The sequence below is a fragment of the Rousettus aegyptiacus genome, unplaced genomic scaffold (assembly GCF_014176215.1).
Source record: "Rousettus aegyptiacus isolate mRouAeg1 unplaced genomic scaffold, mRouAeg1.p scaffold_m13_p_1, whole genome shotgun sequence".
Taxonomy (NCBI): Eukaryota; Metazoa; Chordata; class Mammalia; order Chiroptera; family Pteropodidae; genus Rousettus; species Rousettus aegyptiacus.
In genome coordinates, this window is record NW_023416284.1 from 82,107,111 (window position 1) to 82,129,473 (window position 22,363).

At 38.9% G+C, this 22,363-nt stretch overlaps 2 protein-coding genes across 9 annotated transcripts in view; one reads left to right on the top strand and one right to left on the bottom strand.

Moving 5' to 3' along the window:
- FARS2 (phenylalanyl-tRNA synthetase 2, mitochondrial) overlaps positions 1–11,157 on the bottom strand; it is a 442,133-nt gene extending 430,976 nt beyond the window's left edge. Inside the window, exon 1 of one of the 6 annotated variants that reach the window (XM_036229346.1) lies at positions 10,891–11,154. The gene's annotated coding sequence lies outside the window, so the exon portion shown is untranslated. Of the gene's footprint in view, positions 1–4,436; positions 4,456–10,886 lie in introns of those variants that run through there. The other 5 variants (XM_036229283.1, XM_036229309.1, XM_036229377.1 and 2 more) reach the window with 5 other exon arrangements.
- A 192-nt stretch (positions 11,158–11,349) lies between these two features.
- LYRM4 (LYR motif containing 4) overlaps positions 11,350–22,363 on the top strand; it is a 134,265-nt gene continuing 123,251 nt past the window's right edge. For 2 of the 3 annotated variants that reach the window (XM_016126807.2, XM_016126808.2), the window contains exon 1: positions 11,350–11,951. In XM_016126807.2, coding sequence (XP_015982293.1) covers positions 11,866–11,951 — 86 coding nt within the window. In that variant the 5' untranslated portion in view covers positions 11,350–11,865. The remainder of the gene's footprint in view (positions 11,952–22,363) is intronic. The other variant, XM_016126805.2, reaches the window with a different exon arrangement.

Sequence of the window (22,363 nt, forward strand, 5' to 3'; positions counted from 1 at the left end):
AAACTATAAGTCAAGACGCTAAATCGAAGGTTTAAATGTGGAAAAATTGATAAATGACACATACTAATGTATACAATGTACAAAGAAAATGACTGAAAGTCATTCATACAACTCAGTCCAAAGATTCTAAAAGAGTAGAGAAAGAAGAGAAATTTTATGAGGATTCCTTCAGAAAAAGCTTTGGTGGAGCTTCTGACCTCACTCCCTCCAAGTAAGTGGTAAAGGGTGTGTGCCTCCTAGCTCAAGCATTAGGAACTTCAAAATCTTGAGAGAGGGCTAAAAAGGACTCCACCCAGAGTGAGAAACCAGGAACACATACCCAGCTGGTATAGGAACACACTGGAAATCTGAGGTGCGGCAGAGACTAGCTAGAGAGCAAGAGGGCTATCTTGAGGAAGTTACTGTACCTATCAGCCACACGTGTGTCTCCTGGGCCACAAGAGGGCAGTAGGGGAGAGAGCCAGCACTGACCCATTTATTGTAAGTTTTCCCAAAAGTGCACCAAGTTTTCCCAAAAGTGCACCTGGCCGATGAAATAATACCAACAATGTATGTTTCTTCTGTGAAAGGAAACTCAAGAACCAGGGAGGAATAAACAGAAAGCAGAGCAAGCAAAATAAAGGGCCAGTAGGGGGTCCTCTGAAGAACACAAGACAACACCCAAATAGATAGTTAAACCTAGAGTACTAAGCCACTTAGCTAATGCAGAATCATTGTATCCATTTTTTCTCCTCTCCTCTTCTCACTCTTCAAACCCCACAGGGGCCTAAGTGGTAGACACCTAGCTCAGGGGAAAAGGTAAGTAGAAAAAGAGAAAAAAGCCATACACACATCACTACCCTTTCCCATCGCAGAGTCTTTTGAAGGGGAGAGGGTGAGGGAAGAAGTGTTCATCCAGATTGATAAGAAGTAATTTAACTTACATCCCATAAATCATGCTAGTTCAACATATTAGTTACATATGCAATATCACTAAGTCACAGGCAGAAATAATACAGTGGGTAACCAGATGTACAAATGTCCTCAATGTTTCTTCCTTATACTGTAAATCAATTCTACTAATAAAAGCCCTCAACAAAGCACAGTAGGAAAATAGGACTGAGAACTATATTAGTCTGAAGCACACCAGTTAGAATGGTTTTTAAAAAGCAGTGAACACAAACTCTAGGCTGGGTAAGGGAAAAAGCATGGATATATAAGAGGGATATGACACAATGAAAAGATGCAAAGGCCAATGGATTCTATATCCTGGTACGTACAAAGAACTGTGGAGTAGTGGTAGCAAAGGGAGTAAACTGAAAGGTAAGAGAAATGCTTAAAATTGAGAGTATGGAAAAGGTTCAGTCAATAAAATGTGTTCAGCTCCACACCCCTGTCAGGCCATATACTATTTATGTTCCCTCACTGTATACCATTGTTATTAGTATGAAATAAGGAAACACATAAAGCATCTGGCCCAAAACCTTAAATAAAATAAGCACTCAAAAAGCAGTCCCTTCATTGCAGATGGGAGCTTATGAGCCAGGAACATCACAAAAGTAAAGAAGAAAAACAACTGAGCTATCAGAACACAGCTGTAGACATTTTAAAATTCACATTACTTGGCTTCAACTACAAGAATCCTGTAGCATGAAAAAATTCAATTTTAAGGGGAAAGAAGAAAACTAAGGGACATTAGTAAATCATGAAATTAAAACACTAGTAGAATAGTCCATTGAATTATTGACAAATATTTATTGAAGTCTATGCAAAGCACAATCTAATAATTTATTTCCGCATTTATCTGCTAATAATATACTGCTCACAAAAAGACAAAATTAGAGGTAAAATAGATTCGACTGTATTTACAAAGAGGGGTGAGAGCCAAGGGTGACCTGACATAGAAGAATATCTGTTGAGTGATGAGAGAACATGCTTCTGCCACATGCAGGGGGTAGGAATGTGTTCTGCAGCCATGGAAGAGATGGAAACATAATAGCTAACACAGCAGAAACATCCTGGAATTATTATGACCTAATCAGAAGTCCTCAACCTATTTAAGTCTGAGAATAAATTTTAACTTTGAAAAATTATCCAATCTCCACAAGATCAGACACATACTTTTAATGTCTGCTGTGCAATTCAAAATTTCTTAAAAGCATTAGTGAGTCATGGTAGCTTTTTATCACTGAATATTTTTCCAATCACTATACTACCTATATATGTTCAAAAAATAGGAAGACAAGCATATGACAGAAATAGGAATTCACAAACCTTTTCCTTCTGTGGCTCCTATAGTTGTCTAGCACACACACTTGAAACCACTATTTTAACTGATTGAGCTAACAACTGACAGGACCACCAATCTTTTAAAATTCATATGCCTCAGCCTAAAATTGCAGAATCTGCAGTAATAGCAGTTGGGGGGTGGAGGGAGGACTGATACTGTGATTGAAATATAAAAATTCAGAGTGATTCTAGCAAAATACAAAATGAAAGCACAAGTTTTATCAAATTACTGATCAAACACCAAATATTCAATAAACACATTTGTGTATCCTTAGTGATTTCATTCACTCTAATCATATTTATTTAAGCATTTACACACTAATTATACTTTTCCAGCACAGAACCAAACAGAATGCAAAATAACCCAACCCTTGGACAACTAGGGCTTGAAAATGAAAGCTTAGCCAGGGGTAAAACAGGGTACACTGTGGGGGATGCTAATTACTGAAAATAAGAATTCAATGTAAATTATTTCTTAGTTCCTCAAGGCAGCTTTTTAGGCTTCATGCCACCAAATTAAATATGGTATAGAATCTGGAAAATACAAACATTTTAAAAACAAACAGTCCTCCCCTTAAATATCTAATCTGCCATGTGAACTTGGGCCACTTATTTAAATTCTCTAATCCTCGGGTTTTTTTTATTTCTTTCTGGTAAAACTTGGGTAACAATGACTACTTCATTCAACTAGTATGAGAACCAAGAAAAAATGTCAGATGTCTTTGCAATGCCAAGCAATGGATTAGGAAATGTTTGAAAAGGAAGAGGACTCTAAGCATTGTCTGTGAACCTCGGGAAAATTTGTTACATGAAAACTCAGGACCACATAACGCTGACAAAGGATCACTCTTAGTTGTCACAGGGGCAGACCGAGTTAACAGATTATTACTGTCTTAATCCAGGTAAAGCGGGGCTGTGATCCCTTCCAAAGGACAAGCTGCAGAACTGAGCTTAACAGGGAAAACAATCGAAAGTCTGTTAATCTGAAATGCCTAATTGCTTTGTTATGTTCCTATTAGTATTCAAAAGCTTTCTTTTAGAAGCCCGAGCAATATAAGATTGTGATTACATACAACCATGCACCCACAGTTTCTCTATTAAGTGAAATAATAAAAGAAATAAGACCCTTCCCTTCCTACTACACCCTAGGACAGCCAATTAGTTATGCATAAAGAGATTAAACACTAAAGAATGGAGAACCACTTTGTTTCACGGCACTCTTACCCCCAATCTCCCAATGCCAATAGGTAGATTGGGGATCCAGAGTGATCCCGAATATAAAAGAATCCCACCTCTGGGCAGAGGGCTGCAAGAATAAAGGAGTTCTGTACGGAATAAAACAAAAATAAAGCCTTTGATGAGCCTCAGACTCTTAGTTCCTTCTATATCTCTTTGCAAACAAAACAATAGTCTTGTCACAAAAGGCCTCCCTAATTTTGGAACAAGGGTATGCAAATTAATATTGGCATCACAAAGTACTGTACCAAAAAGGATAACCATATATCTGTTTCCCCAAGACAGTTCAGATGTCTGTTGGCCCAGCATCATTATTTAACAGCACTACTATTATTCAATAGCACCCACTTTCACTGATCTCAAAGTGTCTTGATTTAGGAAATAAATTAGATGTTCATCCAAATGTAAAATGACTTACCTAAAACGACATAGAAAACCTATGAGATGGCTGTGAAATGTAACCACATCAACAAAATCCTAGTCAAGTTTTTTCCCTTACCATCATATAAACACAAAGCATTTCCAATCATTTCAAAGATGCATAATAAATCTCCCTAGAAACTATTACCAACAGTCTAGGATTATAGCCTTCTGAAACTAACAAATTTTATTTAAAAGCATCTCCACTGTAAGTCAATAACTTGTGTCAATAAGTCATATGATCTCTCCTAAGACTACTCTTTTAGAAAGAAAATAGAGATTCTAAATGCAATTTTAAATAACATGCCTAGTAACCAAGCACAATAACCTGCTAAAATGAAAATCATTTCCATGCTTCCAGGGTTATCCAAAACATAAAATAAAAATGTTCACTACCAAAGGCTCTTCACTTCAAATTAGGAAAATCATGTCGATAAAGCCTGTTTTAAGATAATGCAAAATTCTAGGAGAATAAATTCTAACATAAGAGAAAAAGTATCCAAAATACTTACCACTCTTCTAAAGAAACTGCCAAGACGCTTGCTCAGATAATTATATGGGTATATAGGTAAAGCTAAGGTAAAGAACAAAATGCTATAATTAAAAAATAATAAGAAAGGTGTAATTTAAACCATGGCTAGGGAATACCTTGCTGCAGATAGGACATTTAAGCTGATTTATAACTAGTCAAATGAAGAATATGGAAGAAGACTGATTAAACTAGAGAGGGTTGCTCATGTACAAAAGTCCTGAACTAGAAAAAAAAGCTTAGGTTGTGTATAAACATAACAGATTTCTATAAAGAAAATAGATGAAAATATCCCAAAGCTTCACAAAGCAGCAGAGAGAAATGATCTTAAATTAATAAGTGTACTAAGTTTCAAATACTTTTGGCAAGGCTGAAGCAATAACACTATCTTGGGCACTATATCATGATATGTTGAGCTGCAAGGTAGCTCAAATAATCATGGAAAGACATTTATTCTTTACTCAATATGAAATATGGAGGTATCCAGCTCCAGGGTTCATTCAGCAGCTCAGAAAAGTCAGGGTTTTAGGTTGGAATCTCTTGCACTCTTGTCCTTTCCCTCAGGTTTTTCTCCTCATGGTTTCAAGATGCCTGCTGAGCTTCAATCGTTAGTCCTCATACTAGCACCCCAAGCAGAAAAGAGACGGCATAAACAAGCCCTGCTTTGTGAATAGCTATCTTTGAATGAAAAGCAAAATATTTTCCAGAAAACTTCTAGCCAACTTCTTTTTGTCTCATTCATCAAATCTGTGTCTCATGGCTACCTCTGGCTACAAGGAAGGAAGGAAAACCAAGTATCTGGTAAAAAGGGAATAGAATCACCATGATTGCTTCAGTACATTATGATTGATTTCCAAGAAGAAGGCACATGGCAATTCAAACAAAAATCAAAGTTCTGTTGACCAGGAAGAAGTATGGTTTTTGCACAGCCAACTGACACTATCTACCAAAAACACCCAATAAGTTTTACAGTTAATTAGAGCTTATGTGATTCATTCATTTAACCATTGGTATTTATTGATCATCTAGTATATGCAAAGGTAGCTACAAAGTGTTGGGGAAACAATCACAATCAAAAACAGACATGGCCCTGTCCTCATGGAATACACAGTCTGATGATATGAGAAAGATATAATCAAATAATCACACAAAGAAATGTATAACTCTGACAAGACTGCTGCAGTGACCTTTATTGTCTTTTACAAAAAAAAAAAAATCAGTCCTGCTTCTATTGGTAACTACCTCAGTTTCACTGTGCAAAACCCACCCCCATGCCTCCCTACCTATCCTCCAGCTTTCACAGCCTACATAATTTGGAGGCAGCTGCCCCCAACCTTGTATCTAGCCTATTTGTACTCCTACGCCCTGGCAAATTTATTGGATCAGAAATGGATGAGCACACAACTCAATTACAGCCAATAAGATGAACAGAAAGGATTGTTGAACCCTCCTGGTCCAGAAGCTCTCTCACTCTTCTGATGTTCTGGAAATAAGTACCAGAATTGTTGTTGATGGCCTTCACAACCAAGTGAGGATGAAGTCTGAGGATGAAGTAGACATTGCAGAAGACAAAGTGGAGAAAAGGACAAAACCAGGTCGTTGGCAACATTACTCAAATAAACCACCCCTAAAGCCCATCTGGCTTCTGAACTTTCAAGATACGTGAAACGATAAAGCCATTACATTGGATGAAATCAATTTGACTTGGGTTTTCTCTTGTAACTGTTGTCGATCTTGGCTGAAAAGTGGTTCACGAAAGTAAAAGGACTTAAAAGAGGAAGATCTGCTTAAGGTTTAAGAAGGTACCTTTCAGTAAGTGTCTCTTAAACAAAGATCTGAAGAATTAGAAAAGGACAGCTGGATTGGCATTTGCAAAGGACCCCACAGTACAAAGGAAAGAGATAATAACTACATAACTAAAAAAACAGCAAGAAAAATAAGGTATGATATGGGGCTGGAGAATTGGGTAGGGGCTCACACTCCTCAGGGTCTTATAGTTGTGTTAGAGAATTTAGACTTTATCCTTTAAGTGTCACAGGTTTGGGAGGTGGGGGTGTTGGAGCATATAAATTGTCTACAGTATAGTAGCATTAATTCATATACCTCTACCTAAGGACCAGTACTATATTGAACATTCTATTTTCAAGCAGCTTTCAAGACCACATCAAAGAATTTTCAGGAAACACTAACTTGGCGCTGATGGAATCACCTCTATGAGGTCCTTAACAGAGGGCATCCTGACTCGGCTTGGACAGTTCTGGTGAAATTGTGCTTATTGTCATGAAACATATTAATCCAGGACAGTTTACTCTGAGGCTTTAAAAAATGAGGTGTACAGGCCATTCTTTGAAGACTGGGACTCTACAAATGAAAGCTATACTTTAACTACCATCACATGAAGCCCTCAGGAAGCTGCAGGTGCCCTCATTGCACCGGGAAGCCAAGGTATAAATGGGATTCCTGACAGTGCTAAGTCATAAGTGCTCAGGTACTTGTTTCAAGGTGCTCACAGATTTGAAATAAATAACAATGTCCACCCCTCAAAAAGTCAAGAAGAAAATATGCTGTCTAAAAAGCTTACTTCATGACTTCTTTCCATTTTCACTTTCTCCTACACTCCAGAATTCCAGGAACTTTTATAAAGATAATTCTCCCAATAAATGTACCCTCATTAATTAAAGCTAACTCTGCATTACTTTCTGCCAATATTACTGTAATCCAATTCACACAAGCCAGGCTTTTATTACTCTTTAAATATTATTAGTTAACTCAAGCTCACAATCACACATACCGGATACTGGTTTGCCCAGCTGAATAGCTTCAATTGTGCTCAGCTAATATTTATATTAAAAAGTTATAAAATATTAAATCACATAAAAGTATTCACTATAATGACAAATCACGAATTGTTTAGCTTCTATTGTTAATAATATTCTCTAGTACAGCACCACAAGGACTGAATGCCCAAAATTAATGTTAAAATCCTAAGTTAAAAACCAAGGTAATGATATGAGAAGGTAGGGCCTTTAGAGGTGATTAGAGCATTAAATCATGAGAGCACCTAAGATATGAAATTAGTGTCCTTATTATAGAGGCACCAGAGATATCCCTTGCCCCTTCCACCATGTGTGAGGACATCACAAAAAGTAGACTGTCGATGATCCAAGAAGTTCTCACTAGACAATGAATCTGAAGGCACCTGGATCTTGGACTTCCCAGCCTTGAAAACTGAGAAATAAATTTCTATTGTTTATAAGCTATCCAGTTTACGGTATTTTGTTATGGTAGTCCAAACAAAATATCAAAGATTGTGAGATAATATTAAACATACATACATATATAGATATACATATACATATATATACACACATATATACATATACATACATATATATTTATATGTCTCTGCTCCTGGTTCCTGGCACAGAGCTTCTAAAACTCTTATTTTCTAAATGACAACAATCCTAGAAGCTTCTCTTGTTCTAATCTTTGGTCTTTAACTCCAAACCTGACAAAAGGCTCCTAAAACCCTTGTAAATTCTTAAGTGATAAGAACACTAGGAGCATCATTTGTTCTAATGAGGAGATGCTGAGTGGGCTCCTGGATGGCTCCTGAATGGGGGGGCTGCTCACCAAAAGACCAAGCCATGATTGGAAGCTCCCAGAGGGGAGAGGAGCTGGAAACGGAGTTATTAATTGACCATGCTTATGTGAGGAAGCCTCTATAAAATCCCAATAGTAGGAGGTTCAGAGAGCTTGCAGGTTGGTGACCACATCCACACTAGGAAGGTGATGCACCCCAGCTCCACAGAGACAAAAGCTTCTATGCTTCACAGACCTCATCTGATGTGTCTCTTCATTTGGTTGTTCATGTGTATCCTTTGTCATATCCTTTAGTAAACTGGTGAATGTGTTTCCCTGAGTTGTGAGCCACTCTAATAAATTAATCTAGTCTGAGAAGGAGGTCATGGGAACCTCCAATTTGTAACCAAATCAGACATTTGTGGGTAACCTAGGGACCTACTACTTGTGAATGGCATCTGAACAGGGGAGTCTTATGGGACTGAGCCCTTACCCATAGAATATGGATAGTGTGTGACTGGAGTTGAATTTTAGGAAATCCAGCTAGCATTGAAGAGAACTGCTTGGCAATAGGGGAAAAAACCCACACATTTTGGTGATCAGAAGTGAAGTGTTCTGTGTGTGAGTACTAAAGGAGACACACAGGAAAGAAACACACAGGAGAGAATAACTGCAGGTTTTTCCTTTGCAATGATAGATTGTCCTTCCAAGAGATCAGTTAATGTCACAAAACTCAGTATTGTACATCTTGAGACAGTGACATAGTGTTTTGCCAGTGATTAGCAAAACATAGGCTGTTTTTTCCTAAACAAGTCAACATTGCAAATCCTAAATGTTTTCTGTAAACAACCAATAGATCTGAACGAGAGGGCAGGTATTACTCTTCATTCAAAGAAGTCAATCAGTACTTTAGAAGAATTATTGAAATGAGATGTTTGTAAAGTGCCCAGCAAAGCTCCTAAGAGAAAATACTCTAAATAAATAAAAGTGATCAATTAAATGTTTAAGTCTAAACATAGTAAATTGCTATCATATTGCTTATTACGGTTGGAGAAATTTCTCTTCAAAAAGCATTAAGTGCTCATTAGCAATCCTAATACAAGATAATACATCGTTTTACACAGGTAGGTAAAGAACTATAGATATTTCATAACTATAGATAGGTGAATATTAAGGAAATATTTACATTTTGAGGCCTAAATGGTAGATGGGTCCCTAGTTTATAGTCGTTAGCTAAGAGAATACTCAGCCCAGAATAAATGCATAAACACATCCTCAGCTTCTAGTCCAACTGAATCACTCACAACCTCAAATAGATCTCTACGATGAAGATGTACAAAAGCAGAGATTTAGCTTTGAAATGTGACTATTTTTATTAGTCTTTCAAGGCAATAATATCTAACATATGGTAAATTATTTCAGATAAAATACTTTGTGTGAGGACTTAGCTTATAATCAACAGCGACGCTACCACTTTCCTAACTTTGTACCAACAAGTGATCAGGCTGCCCAAACAAAATTAGCTTTACATATTTATTCAGAAAGTTTTATTTGATTACAAAACGTTAGTCATTTAGATACATTAATTGTATACATTAATGATTAAATTGCTTGATAATTACACATAAACATTTGTATACAGTAATAATTATTCCAACTTCATTTTCTAGATAAAAGCAAAATATAATGCAAACTCCACTATTTTAAAACAAGGGAAAACAATTTTCATGTTTTTTCTTCTAACTTTGATTGTGTTTTTCTATTAACTTGCACTAACATTGTAGTTTTTCCAGGTACTGCATAACATTTTATATCACATAAACAGTGTATGTTAAGAGAAAACTACTCTAGACCTTATTCTATAATAATATGCAATTCCCTCGGTCTTGAGTCCTTTAAGTAATGCCGAAGTATAAAGTCAAAATAGTAAAAGTTCTTTCAACAAAAGGCAAGACTTGCCCAAAGACGTGGAAGAATGACAGAAGTTTGTCAACTCTGTAAAAATACATTTTGAGACTCACTGATGTATGAGACCTTAAAAAAATCAAATAGGGAGCATAAAAGGATTTTAATAAGTGTTTTCTAAGCTTTTTAAAGATGTCATTGCATTATAACGAGTAATATAACAAGTATATATGGCAAGTGCAGTAAGGACTGAGAAGTGTTTCCTGCCCTTAAAGTTCCTGAAAATAAAAGGTTGCTTTGATATAAAGCAAGTGTTACTTCAAAACCGGATAAACTTAAAAGAGATTAGACAAAATCATAATTCAGTGATTGCAGAAAGATGGATATTAATGTAAACTTGTTTTTTAGGTATGAAGTTACTCCTTGCTTTGTTTTGGGGTGGAAAACTGTGGCTCCTCCCAATGCTGTTTACATACAGAAAGATTCCAAAGACAACTGCTTTGCAAACACAGTAACTAGAACTAGACATGGCTTTCCTATGCCCAGTCCTCCATCAAGGACCAGAACGACCAACTTTATCTACTACTATAATATGGTAATTCAGAAAAGTTGACGACTTCAGAAAAAAAGGCCACGGAAGAAAACTCAGTCATGAAAAGCTTCAAGAGAAATCTTGATCAGCTGCTTGCGTTGGGTCTGAAGTGATCCCAAGAATGCTCAGATCTCTAAAGTTTCCCCAATTAATCACTCACGCCTATAGCCCAAGCCACCCCACGTTTTGTATGCATTTTTCAGATGACAAAACTTTAAGGGATTCATGACTCAAAAGCAAAACCCCGAGAACTCAAAAAATACCCCATAAAGGGAAAAATTCCACAGCTAAGTAACTCCCTACTACGCCAACCGCACACGTCGCAGCCCATGCTGCAGCGAGACCAGCACTCACCCACCGCTCGCCGGGGAAACCCGGACCCGGGGTTTTGCAAAATCTGAAGCGCAACAGGCTCGATTACTCTCCCGGGGAAGGTTCTCGCCTCCACCTCAGAGGTACACTTGGAGAATGCTGGGCTCTGCCATTTTGACAAAAAAGAGGACCTTGCCCGAGAGGGCCCTTAGCCGGTAACCCTAAGAGCCAGAGCGCCAGAAAACCCCTAACCCGTCACCTCCGCGACCCTCGCACCCTCGTTCCCACGTGCAGTGAGCTCCCCGCACTCTGAGTCCATCTGCAGAGAGCGGCCGAAACAAAAGCCTAAGCAAAGGGATCCTGGAAAGCCCGCACCTCTTCTCAGGCAGCGCCGAGGGCGGCCTCGGTGGGGGTGGGCGGGACATCTACGGCCAGGGGCGGGGCGTCGGGAAGGCACGCGCTCGGTTACCCTGGCAACGCGGCCTCCCGCCCCGCCGAGGTGCGACCTGACGCTGCGATCCAAGACTCAATGTCCTCGCCATAACCCCGGGAGGTTCGCGTAGACACTCCTAACGGGCTGCACGCCCTCAGTGCTGGAACCTCCGACCTCCGTACCCCAGGAGTGTGGCTCGGTGCACAGGCGGCCCCCAGATGCTGGCCTGATGGCCCAGCCCAGCCCTTGCCGCGGTCCCTCTTACTCCCCACCCTCAGTCCGCTCCCAGCACTGTTACACGCGGAGCCGCCTAGGCTGGGGTGGCGAGCGGGAACGCCTCCCCGTGGGCACCTCCCCTTAGCTGCCCGAAGCCCGCCTGCGCCCGCCTCCGAAGCAGCTCGTGACGCCCCGCGCGGTCGCCGCGGCCCCGGGCGCGGGTGGGTGCTCAGTTAGGCTGAGGCCCGGGCCCGCTGGCGAGAGCGAACCTCACTGCATTTTATTTCATTCGTAGTTTTTGCATAGGTTGAATTTTGTAGTTGGGTTAAACCCGGGACCTCCGCGAAGAGGACCCACTCCCCCCGCCCCAAAATGGCAGCCTCCAGTCGCGCACAAGTGTTAGATCTGTACCGGGCGATGCTGAGAGAGAGCAAGCATTTCAGCGCCTATAATTACAGGTGATCCGACGGGCGGCGGGGGCTGGGAGGTCCGGGGGCATGAGCTGCCCAGGAATGTCTCGGGGTGCGGGGAGCCTTGTCCTGCGCTGGGGGCCTTCGAACGGTGGCTGGAAGGGTCCGCCACCGAAAAGCGTACCCCTGCCGGCAAGCGTGGCTCTCTGAAACCTTGGGAGTGGGGGGAAGCAGGGGGCTTGTCCTTTGTTATATCAGAGAAGATAAATCTTGTGATGTTTACCCCCAAGTGGAATACCGTGGTTCATGCTCTGGGAGCGTGGTTGGTGGTGTGTTTCTGCCGTAGGAGGATAAACATGAAAGCTGCAAGTGCTTAAGAGAGGACCAGTAGTGGTTGCATATGTAGAACTTCCCACAGAATTGGATGAGTTTACGGTAGAACATATCCATGAGCTAAAGGTTCTCAGTACCCACTCCTTTCATTTCTTAGATGTCTTTATTAGGTTGTGTGTCTATGTATGTTTGTTTTGTTTTTGGTTGCAAGAATCAAATTCATTCTACTTGGGAAATTGGTGGCGGCGGGGCTGGAGGATGGAAGGAGGAGACACTAGTGGAAACGTTTATCAAGGCCTCACCAAATAGGGATCCAACTTGTAGGATCCTAGTGGCAGGAGAATGAGAGTTTAAACTCCTACCTCCTTAATGTGGCGCCCTTTTTCAATTCCTACCTCATTCTACTATTTGCATTTAAGGCCCTTATTCTTACTTTTTACTTTCTGTATCTTTTGTGTACTTCACAGCATCCTCTTTCTTTTCTGCTTCCCTACAACTTCTCACTCAACATTACTTGTATGTATCTTACATAATTTCTTCGCATCCTTTTAGATTTGGTGCCTTTTACTAACTACCTGATTCTGTGTTTGAGCCACATTCCCAAAATAAGAATCTGATAAGACCAACTCATTTCATGACACCAGGTCTCACTTTTGATGACTGATCAGCCTGTGGGTTGGAATTCCTAAAACCAAGCCTACCCCTAGAATAGAACTGGTTAGGTAGCGCACGCACCTTCCTTTTGTATGATCTGGCAGGTGCATTATGATGGATAGACCCATTATAACTTTGGTTAGCAAGCAGAACCCTAAGCCTCCCAAGCAGTGACTGCTTTGTTTTCAGATACCTGCATAGAAAAGGTATTCATCCTATAAATTTGAGAACAACATCTAGGTCACACTTGGTCATATAGTTAACTATTTTGTAAAAGTATGTAGTTTTAATGACTTTGGCTTTGGAAGGTAACATTTGTAAGTAGTAGATATTCTGGTGGAAATTTCAACAAAAATACTTAGCACCAAGAACTTAATCAAGTTCGTTGAAGAACCCACAAAATATGCAAGTGAATAAGTGGAAATCAATCATTTTCACTACAGTTTGGAAGAAGATATTTGTCATTCAAATTTATTGAGAATAAACAAGAACTGTAATCAACACACGGGTCACAAAAGAGACAGCAGCAAGGTGAAGGTAGATCTGAGAGCACACTGTAGAAAAGTCTGTTGGGAGCCCTCAGAAAATACAGAACTTCGGATGGACAAGTTGCTCAATCTCAGTGTTTCAGTTTTCTTGCTTGTAAAATTAGCCCATTGGACTAGGTAATCTCTAAGATCCTTTCCATTTCTAAAATTCCATTTGGAAATAATTTATAAACCAAGTGGTGAAATCTACAGGTAAGGCTAAGTTTTTTCAAGTGAATAAATGCCAAGTTAATGGGGTAACCTCCAGGGAAGTCATTCAAGACTGTACCTAGTAGGCAGAATATTGAAAAAGAGTTTCAATATATACATTTAGAAAATTGTTCTAATTATACCTTGAATAATGCTTTTGAGCTAAATGTATTGTCCTCTGTAAATGTTTTATTCAAAGAATCTGGTAATCATTTAACACTGTTTTCTAAAATAATGGATCTAAAACCTGAGATTCTTACTAGTATTTATTATCTCCTATGACAATAAACTCACTTGTTTATAAAACGTCCTTTTATATTCAAGCTATGTCTTGTGGCTTTCAAAGACAGCTCCTTCCCTTGTACTCTCCTCTTTCATCTGGCGTGCATTTTAATCACCCTTGTCTGGATTTTCTCCTCTTCCTTTGAGATTCAGCTCAGTAATGACTTTGGTTTTTCTGATTCTTCTCATTCCACAGCTCCTAGCCCCATCCAAACAAGTTCTGTTCCTATGTGTTCTTTTACTTCATTGCTTCTAAAACCACTATCTGAAGACTGCTTTGCCCAGTGACATACTAGACCCTGGAGATAGAAAGATGAGAGCTTTGGGTTCAGCAAGGCACCTACTATCAATGGCTTTTTTTACGGACGTCTATGGGACACAGTTACAGAAATCATTTTCACCAACTGGGATAAGTGCTCTGAGAGACCTGCACAGGTATAGAATCAAGAATGCTTCTCAGAAGATGACAATGGATAAAAGGAATGAAGTGGCATATTATGCTCACGTAATGATAAACAGTGGATACTACTGGAGAGTAAAAGTATGATTCGGAGAGTGTCAAAAGATGAGACTGTGGTTGGAAAGAGCCACATATTCGAGGGCCTAGGGGCCATGCTAAGGAGCCTGGACTTCATTCTTAGTTACCAGGCAGCCAATAAAGAGTTTTAAGCCATAAAGTGACATGGGAAGATTTGCATTTTTGGTACATTCTGGCAGCAATGTAGAAAATAATTTTGAGGGCTAGATAGGACACCAAATGGGAGCTGGCTACAGCAGTGCCAGGAAAGATTAGGGCCCTAATGAGGACAGGAATATTGGAAGATAGAGGGAAAGGGCATATGTGATTAATAATTAGAAGATAAAATTAGAACTTAATGAATGTTTGGATTCAGAAGAGAATCCAAGCAGAGTCTAGAATGACGTCCAATTACTAGTCAAGGCACAGAAAGGTTAATCAGAAAAGTTGTGCCTTTAACTGACTTAAGAAATATAGAAATAGCTGATCTCATAAAGAGAAGACTTTTGAGTTTATTTGGGGGGTATCTTGAGTGAATGTCACCTGGAATGCCCAGCAGAAGTAGTTATTCATAGGCATCTAAAGCTCGGGAACAGTCAGGACTGGAGTTGTCATCACCACTCACTTGCTGTGTAACCCAGGGCAAATCACTCCACCTCTCTGTTAATCTGTAAATGAAGGTAATAATTTGTTTATTTTATAGAGTGGTGACGCTTAAATGATTTAATTCATGTCAGGTACTTAGATTTGTGCTGGCACAGAGTAAGCATTCGGTAATTAGGATTTTTCTCTCATAAGTGGAATTAAAATCTTAATATAAGGCAAAATTTCCAGGAAGAGTACTTAAGGCAGTTATTTTCAACTGGGGGCAATTTTGACGTGTGTAGAGACATTTTTGATTGTCACAACCTGGGTAAGAGGATACTTCTGTCATCCAGCAATTAATGGCCAGGACACAGCTAAGCACAGGACAGTCCTCATAACAAGGAATTATCTGGCCCAAAATGTCAATTGTGCCAAGATTGAGAAATTGTAGTTTATGGTAAGAAAATTAGTGGATTTGGGATGCTATTCTAGAGAACATCAAAATTTAATGTATTGGCCAAAGAAGAACCTTTAATGGAGGTCAAGAAGACATAGTCTAAGAATGTGGTCCCCAAATTTGTTGATCTCAAGATACTTTTACATTGTTAAATGTTGCTGGATGCCTCCAAAAGTTTTATTTATGTGGGACATAAATACCAATATTTAATCATATAGAAATTAAACATTTTAAAACACCTGTTTTAAATTGATAAACCTATTATGTATTAACATAAATAACATTTATATGAAGAATAACTCATTATTCTTCCCTAAAAAAAAATCAGTGACAAGAGCGACATTGACATTTGGCAAATGGTGTTAAAGAGACACTTGTCATAAAGATGTTTCGTCAGATACATATTATACAGATTTAAAAATAACATTGCAGTAATTTTTTTCAATCATGATTTAGAAAGATTCCTGACCTTTGAATCAAAAAGCCTTTGTTCAAATTCGAAGTTAAACTAGCTACTAGCTCTATAACCATGGTATAAATCATTTACTCCCCAGGAAGTCAATAAATTGACAGTGCTAAAGTTACAAAATTTTCTAGCATAATGTTTGGCACACAATAGGTACTCCAAAATTATTTCGCTATTTCAGCAGATACAAATAAATTAATTACTACATCATTATGTCTAATACCAATAGTACAACTGCCACATTTTTTAAATTTACAGTAGCTAGCAGTCACTTAAACCAACTCAGTTAAACTTGTTCAACTGCATTCTGTACCAGGTATTTATTAGCAATCCAAAGAGCTCTATTGCTGTAATACATAGTTTGATTATAATGAGGTTGGTTTGGGCCTTTGTTCAGCAAACATTCGTTGGGTGCCTGCCATGTGCCAGACCCTTTGCTCCTTGCTGGAGATAGAGATAAAATATGATCTTTACCCAAGAGAATCTTGCATGGTGTAATATTTTCACTGAGAATTTTACAACAATGTGATGGCAGTGTGTACTGACAGAAGTGAACAGCACATGGTGGGAGCAAACAGAGGGGAAACGTAGCCCACCCTGGAAGGTTGAGGTTAAGAAAGCAATGGTGGCTGACCTGAGCTTTAAAGATTCAGTAGGGATTTGCTGGAGAAGGGAGGCAGAAGCTGAGAGGACAGATACAAAAACAAAAAACAAAACAAAACAAAAAACAGCGTATTTGGTGTTGGGTATAAGGAACTACCAGCAGTTTGGCGTCACTGATGGCAGATAGTTGGAGAACATACAGGTAGACAGATTACATAGATGGGACGGACCGTAGATGATAGAGAGCCTTGTATGCCGTACCAATAAGCTGGAACATGTTCCTAGGCATTGAAAAGCCATCCAGCTGTTTGAAGCAGACTGCAGATAACACCTTTTAGGTAGATCACCCCAGACGGAGAAGAGACTAAAGATATGGGGCCTGTTAGGAGATGATTGCATTAGTTTCGTTCAGTCAAAAGATGATGAAGTCTTGACTGGAGCAAAGGTGGTAGTAATGGAGAGAAGGGACTGGTTTTGAGATATATCAAGAAATAGAATTAGCTGGTCTTCTTGATTGGTTGAATATACTGAATTAGAATGACTCAAACTTAAGTTAGGAGAATATAATTGGAAGAAAAAAAGATTTTTCCAAATGAAGTATCACATATTAGTTCTAATGTAGTACAAAGAAGATGTTTTCTGTGGTACCTTTGTGTGCAGTAATGTAGCTTCAGGAGAACATCAGAACATTTCAGGCAGGATTTTAAAGCATTCTTTGGCCCTCGCTATTAATCTGCAGCACTCTATATATGCTTTCACTTTTCTTTCTCCAGTTGTGTATCTTTCATATATTAATGTTATTAACTTGCTACTTAACGTTCATCGGGGTTCAGTTATTTTGATTATATCAGTTCTCAGAGTAACTGTTTTATTAGGTGGCTGCTACCCTCATTAGATGTCATTAATGCATCTCTTAGCCTTATATTTATTCTTTTGTGCCTGAGGTAATTTTTTAAGTGGAGTTAGTACCCCTCCTTTGGCCTAGTTTATTTAAAGTTATCCATATGAATACTACTCTATAGCATAATTATTCATTTAATGCCTCTATACCTTTCTTTTTTCCCTACATGATTACTCCTAGCTTGATATGATCCCTAAGAATGATGTTGTTTTAACCAAAATCATTTCTATAGGCAGAAGCATCTCATCTAAAATTCCCTTTGCTTTTACTAAGCAGAAAATTAAATTAATTGAGAAAATTGTTCCCTGCAGCCATATTGGAGTCAGAAAACGCCACTGGCCTTCTATCCTGATCCAAATGTGTCATTCATTAACAAATCTTTATTGAGCATTATCTACTAAAGTTTTGCTTCTTTCCTTCTTAGACTAAAAATAAAAAGATTTCAGCACTGTGATGACCTCTAAACTGTGGAGACATCGAAATAGTAAGCACTGCTTTTAGTGGCAATGCACTGCTTTAGGCACAAATTTGTAACTCTAAAGGGAGGAATTTCATGGTGGATGTATAAGTAAATTAGAGCAGATCCTGATCAGACAACCTTCTGGAAAGAACATTGCTCACAGGCTTGGCCCAGCTTTCTGTGCTTGGGCCTTTCTCTTTTACCTATTTATACCTTCTCTGTAATTTTATCACAATACATGTTTCAGTTGCCAACCTCTGTGTTGACTTCCAAGCCTGTTTCAGTCCAGGCCTCTGTCCCAAGCACCAGACGCATTACTCGATTGCCTCCTGCAAGTCCCCTTCAGAGGTGGAATAGGTAGCTCACACCACACCAAACTGGCCATTCGTGCAAGGTGCCTTTTTCCCTTTACCGCACTCCCTGCTCTTCCACACATTCTGCCTGGATATATCTCAAGCCCATCACCTCTTCATCCCCACTACCTTAGCCCAGCCAATCATTACTCCTCACTCAGATGGCCGTGTTGTATTCTGCCATCAGTTCTTACCACGATGTTTCTAAAAGACAGGTAGATAACTTACTGAGCTGGGCACCGCACTAAGTATGGTAGGTGGTTAATTTCTGTGAGGAAAAAGTATAATCATTTATCCAATTTAAAGACCTTCTATGGAGCAGAGCCAAGATTTGAACAGAAAACTACACCTTTGCGTGATCACAGATTGATTCCTTTATTAAACACACTTTCCGCCCTTTATACAGCTAATAGACAAACTCTTGATAAATTCTCTAAAACTTCCCAACCACATGGCAGTACCCTACCTTGTCTTCCAGACACCTTGTGTAAAATTCTGCCGTGTTAATTCTTGCCCCTTTTTCACTAGACTGTCATCTGCAGTCAGTAGAAACCATGTTTGAGCCAACTTTGTTTCCTCAGTGAACACACTAAAAATAAGAGTGAATGTATGAGTGAATATTGTGTGTATGGGTGACCGCTTACTAGCAAGTAAAAGTGAAAAAGATTTTGATAAACTACTAGGGATGACCATGTTTAGGGCTCAATCAAAAATTTTCCTTTCTTCCTCTTCAAAGGTTAGAAGAACCAGTGTGTAAGATAATATAGAGGAAAATAAACCTTTTTATTTAGATTAATTTAAAATAACCAAAATGTAAAAAACTACTTGTTTCATAACCTATACTACTAGCATGTACAGTCATCTACTGGCAATAACATTATTTCCCTAGTAATTAACTTCAATCCACAGTGAGTTTGAAAAACTTTATATATTTCATGTGTATAACCACCACCAAAGATTGTTTCTCTGCATCCTTCTAACCCTAGGGAATAAGAGGGAATACAGTGTTTATTTTTACTGTATCCTCCATTTTTTCTGCTTTAAAAATAGAGGAAAGAGTTATTACCTTAGTTCTTTTGTATTGTTATTGCCATCCTGAAAACAGATGTGTTTAAAATATTGGAACCTAAGAGAATCTGGTTGATTTCTATTCTTTAAGTCTTTAACATGCACAAGAGAATGGGAACTGTGGACAGCAGGATTAGAAACCAGCATTTTGTGCAGCACAGTCGCACACATCTTTGGAATCCTGAATGTCCGCCTCAGGGATGGAGCAGTGTGGGTGAAAGCAAGCTAGAGGAGGAGGTGGAATATTAGGTCAAGTGTGGGGAGCAGACCAAGAAACTTAGAGTTTGCCCTTGAAGGATTCGCTGGTCTCTACTCTATTTTGAGTACTTTAAGAGTAAAAATCCTGCCTTCTTAATTTTTTCTTTAATCTTCTACTAGCTTTGTCTGCAGAAGGGACTAATAAATCCAAGCAAGCCAGCATATTTTTAAATAGGAGAATTTGCATATAAAGGCTTTGTAATCTGTAAAGCACTTACAAATTAAGGCAGTGATAATATAGTTGGGAACCTTCGAGTTTGTATTATTTAGGTTACAATAACCTTAATTATGACTTTGCTAAAAGTGAAGGGCTCTATCAGAATCCCCAATACAGGTATCTCCTCCTTCTGGAAAGTTGAAATTACACCTCTTTGCTTTGTACCATTTTTGCCAACCGAAGAAATTGGGAGAGGATTTTCCACTTTTACAAAAAAAGACGAAAAGCATGTTGAGCATTTGTTTTGCAGTGAACCTTTGTATAGGCAGCACACACTAGGAGCAGTTGAGAGTGGTACCTCCAGAGCTTTGAGTTGTATCTGGTAGCATCTGGGCTTTAGGTCAATTTATTTTGTGCATCTGTTAGCAAGATATCAGAAAAGCCTGAGATCTTGTAAGGCCGTTAATGCTTAGCATAAAACAGTGTAATTAAGCGTTTAGATCCTGGTGAATGATATAAAAGACATTGTGCATGTGTTGCATTTTGGCTGGGAATGCTAAAAAAGTTTTCCATGGAAATTAATAGTACTTCTTTGCTTTATGCCATTTTGGCTTATGAAAGATTTCATAGGAACGCTCTACTTTGGAATAACGGGAGGAATCTGTATTCCTGAGTCAGACCACTGTCACGCATCATTATTTTATAGTATGTCACCAACACGATAACTGCCAGTTATCTCCAGTGCCTATTTTCCTCTTGATTCTTGTGGACAGTAACTTTTTGACAAAAACATTGATATATAACATATGCCAGCAAGCCTTATTCATTTAATTAACAAATATTTATTGAGCTATATGCCAGGCCTGGTGCTAGGTGATGGGGTACACCCAAGAATGAAATGTATCAGTTTTATTCGTGGAGCTTTCATTCTAGTAAGATTGTGTTATAACAAAAGCCTTCCAATACTTTAGATTACTAAATCCACTGGAAGTAGTTTCAAAGCTACCTTTGTTTTACCAAGTCCCGCTTGGCTGAGGCTAAATTGCAGTTTTATTCCAGGGATCAAAAGCATTGAGAGAACTAGTTTCATTCAAATTTTGATGGAAACTATCATAATGTTAATAAAATCTGTCCTTGCCTCTGAGGCTATTTACTGCCTTAGGGATATGTGTTTCATATTCTCAAAGATCCTTCAGTATTTAAGGGCAAAGAAGAAGAAAGGAAGGCTCCAGAATGAATTAACATTGATTGGTCACATGGTGTATATTAAAAACTATATGTTATCCACTTAAGTGTGCATTACCTTATCTAATATAGAATCACTATGAAATAAGTATTATTACTCCATTTTACAAATACAATAATAATCACTCTTATATTTTACTTAAGCATTTACCATGGACTAGACATACGTTAGGTTTTTCCTCACGTTATCTCATTTAATCATAAAAACTATGAAACAGGTTCTTCTAATTTCCCCCATTTTGCAAATGAGGAAGCTGCAGCGCATGGAATTAAAGTAGAAATCCTAAATAATACAGCTGGTGTGGAGCTAGGTTGACACCTGAGTCCGATGCTAACACTTTTTCCCATGTCCTGTGTTGACTTGGGGCAGGTAACCCTCTCTCCCTCCACCTGCCTCCACAGGAATATCATCTTCACCCTTCTTTCCTTGGTATGCAGGACACCACTGTCTCGGGTTTCCTTCCTACTTGCTAACACCCCTCCTCCTCTGCCTCTCTTCCTTCAATGTGGGAGGCCTTTATTTTACATCCTCACCTTCTCACACTCTTCCTGCTTGCACTCATCAGTTGCAGCTTCAACCCTGCGTTCCCTGATGATTTGCCCCTTGGTCTCTTCTTTCCCCTAGCCTGCAAACCCTTCTTTTCAAGGGCTTTCTTCATTTTCTGGGTATGCTACCAAATTGAGTGTGTGTGAACTAAAAACTTTGTATCCCTTCTTAAACCATTCCAGCCCTCCCAGCAAACCTGGCCCTCCTGGATCCTCTCTCATTGGATCTTCAGCTTCAAGCTGGAAATCAGTTCACTTTTTCTCTTTACCATAGTCATTTGTCCTTGCCCAGAGGATTCTCTCTCACAGATTTCTCTTACCAGAAGAAATTGCATGTCCCCACAGTGATTGCTTTTGTTAACCCTCATCAGTCTCTGTCAGGATTTTAAGAACAACAGCCTTCTGCTGACCTCTACCTCCAAGTCTTAGTTCTACCAAGCATGCTTCATGTTGCCACCAGAATATTTTTCTAAATCCCAAATCTGAATGTGCCACTCTGAAGTCAGATATTTAAAAGTAGCACAAAGGGTTAAAAGAAGCAGAATTCTTCCTTTATATTTTTTATTCTTTAGTTTTTTATTTATTTTTATAGTCTTCATTTTATTTATCTATTTATCTATTTATCTATTTATTTATTTATTTATTTATTTATTTATTTATTTATTTTAATGCCTGCAGCACCTAGTCTTCCTAGGTTGTCTCCCGTCCAAGTACTAACCAGGCCTGATTCTGCTTAGCTTCCAAGATCAGATGAGATCCGGCGTGTTCAGGGTGGCATGACTGTAGACAGAAAAATTTCTTTTTTAACATGAATATAGAATTACCCTATAGAATTTGT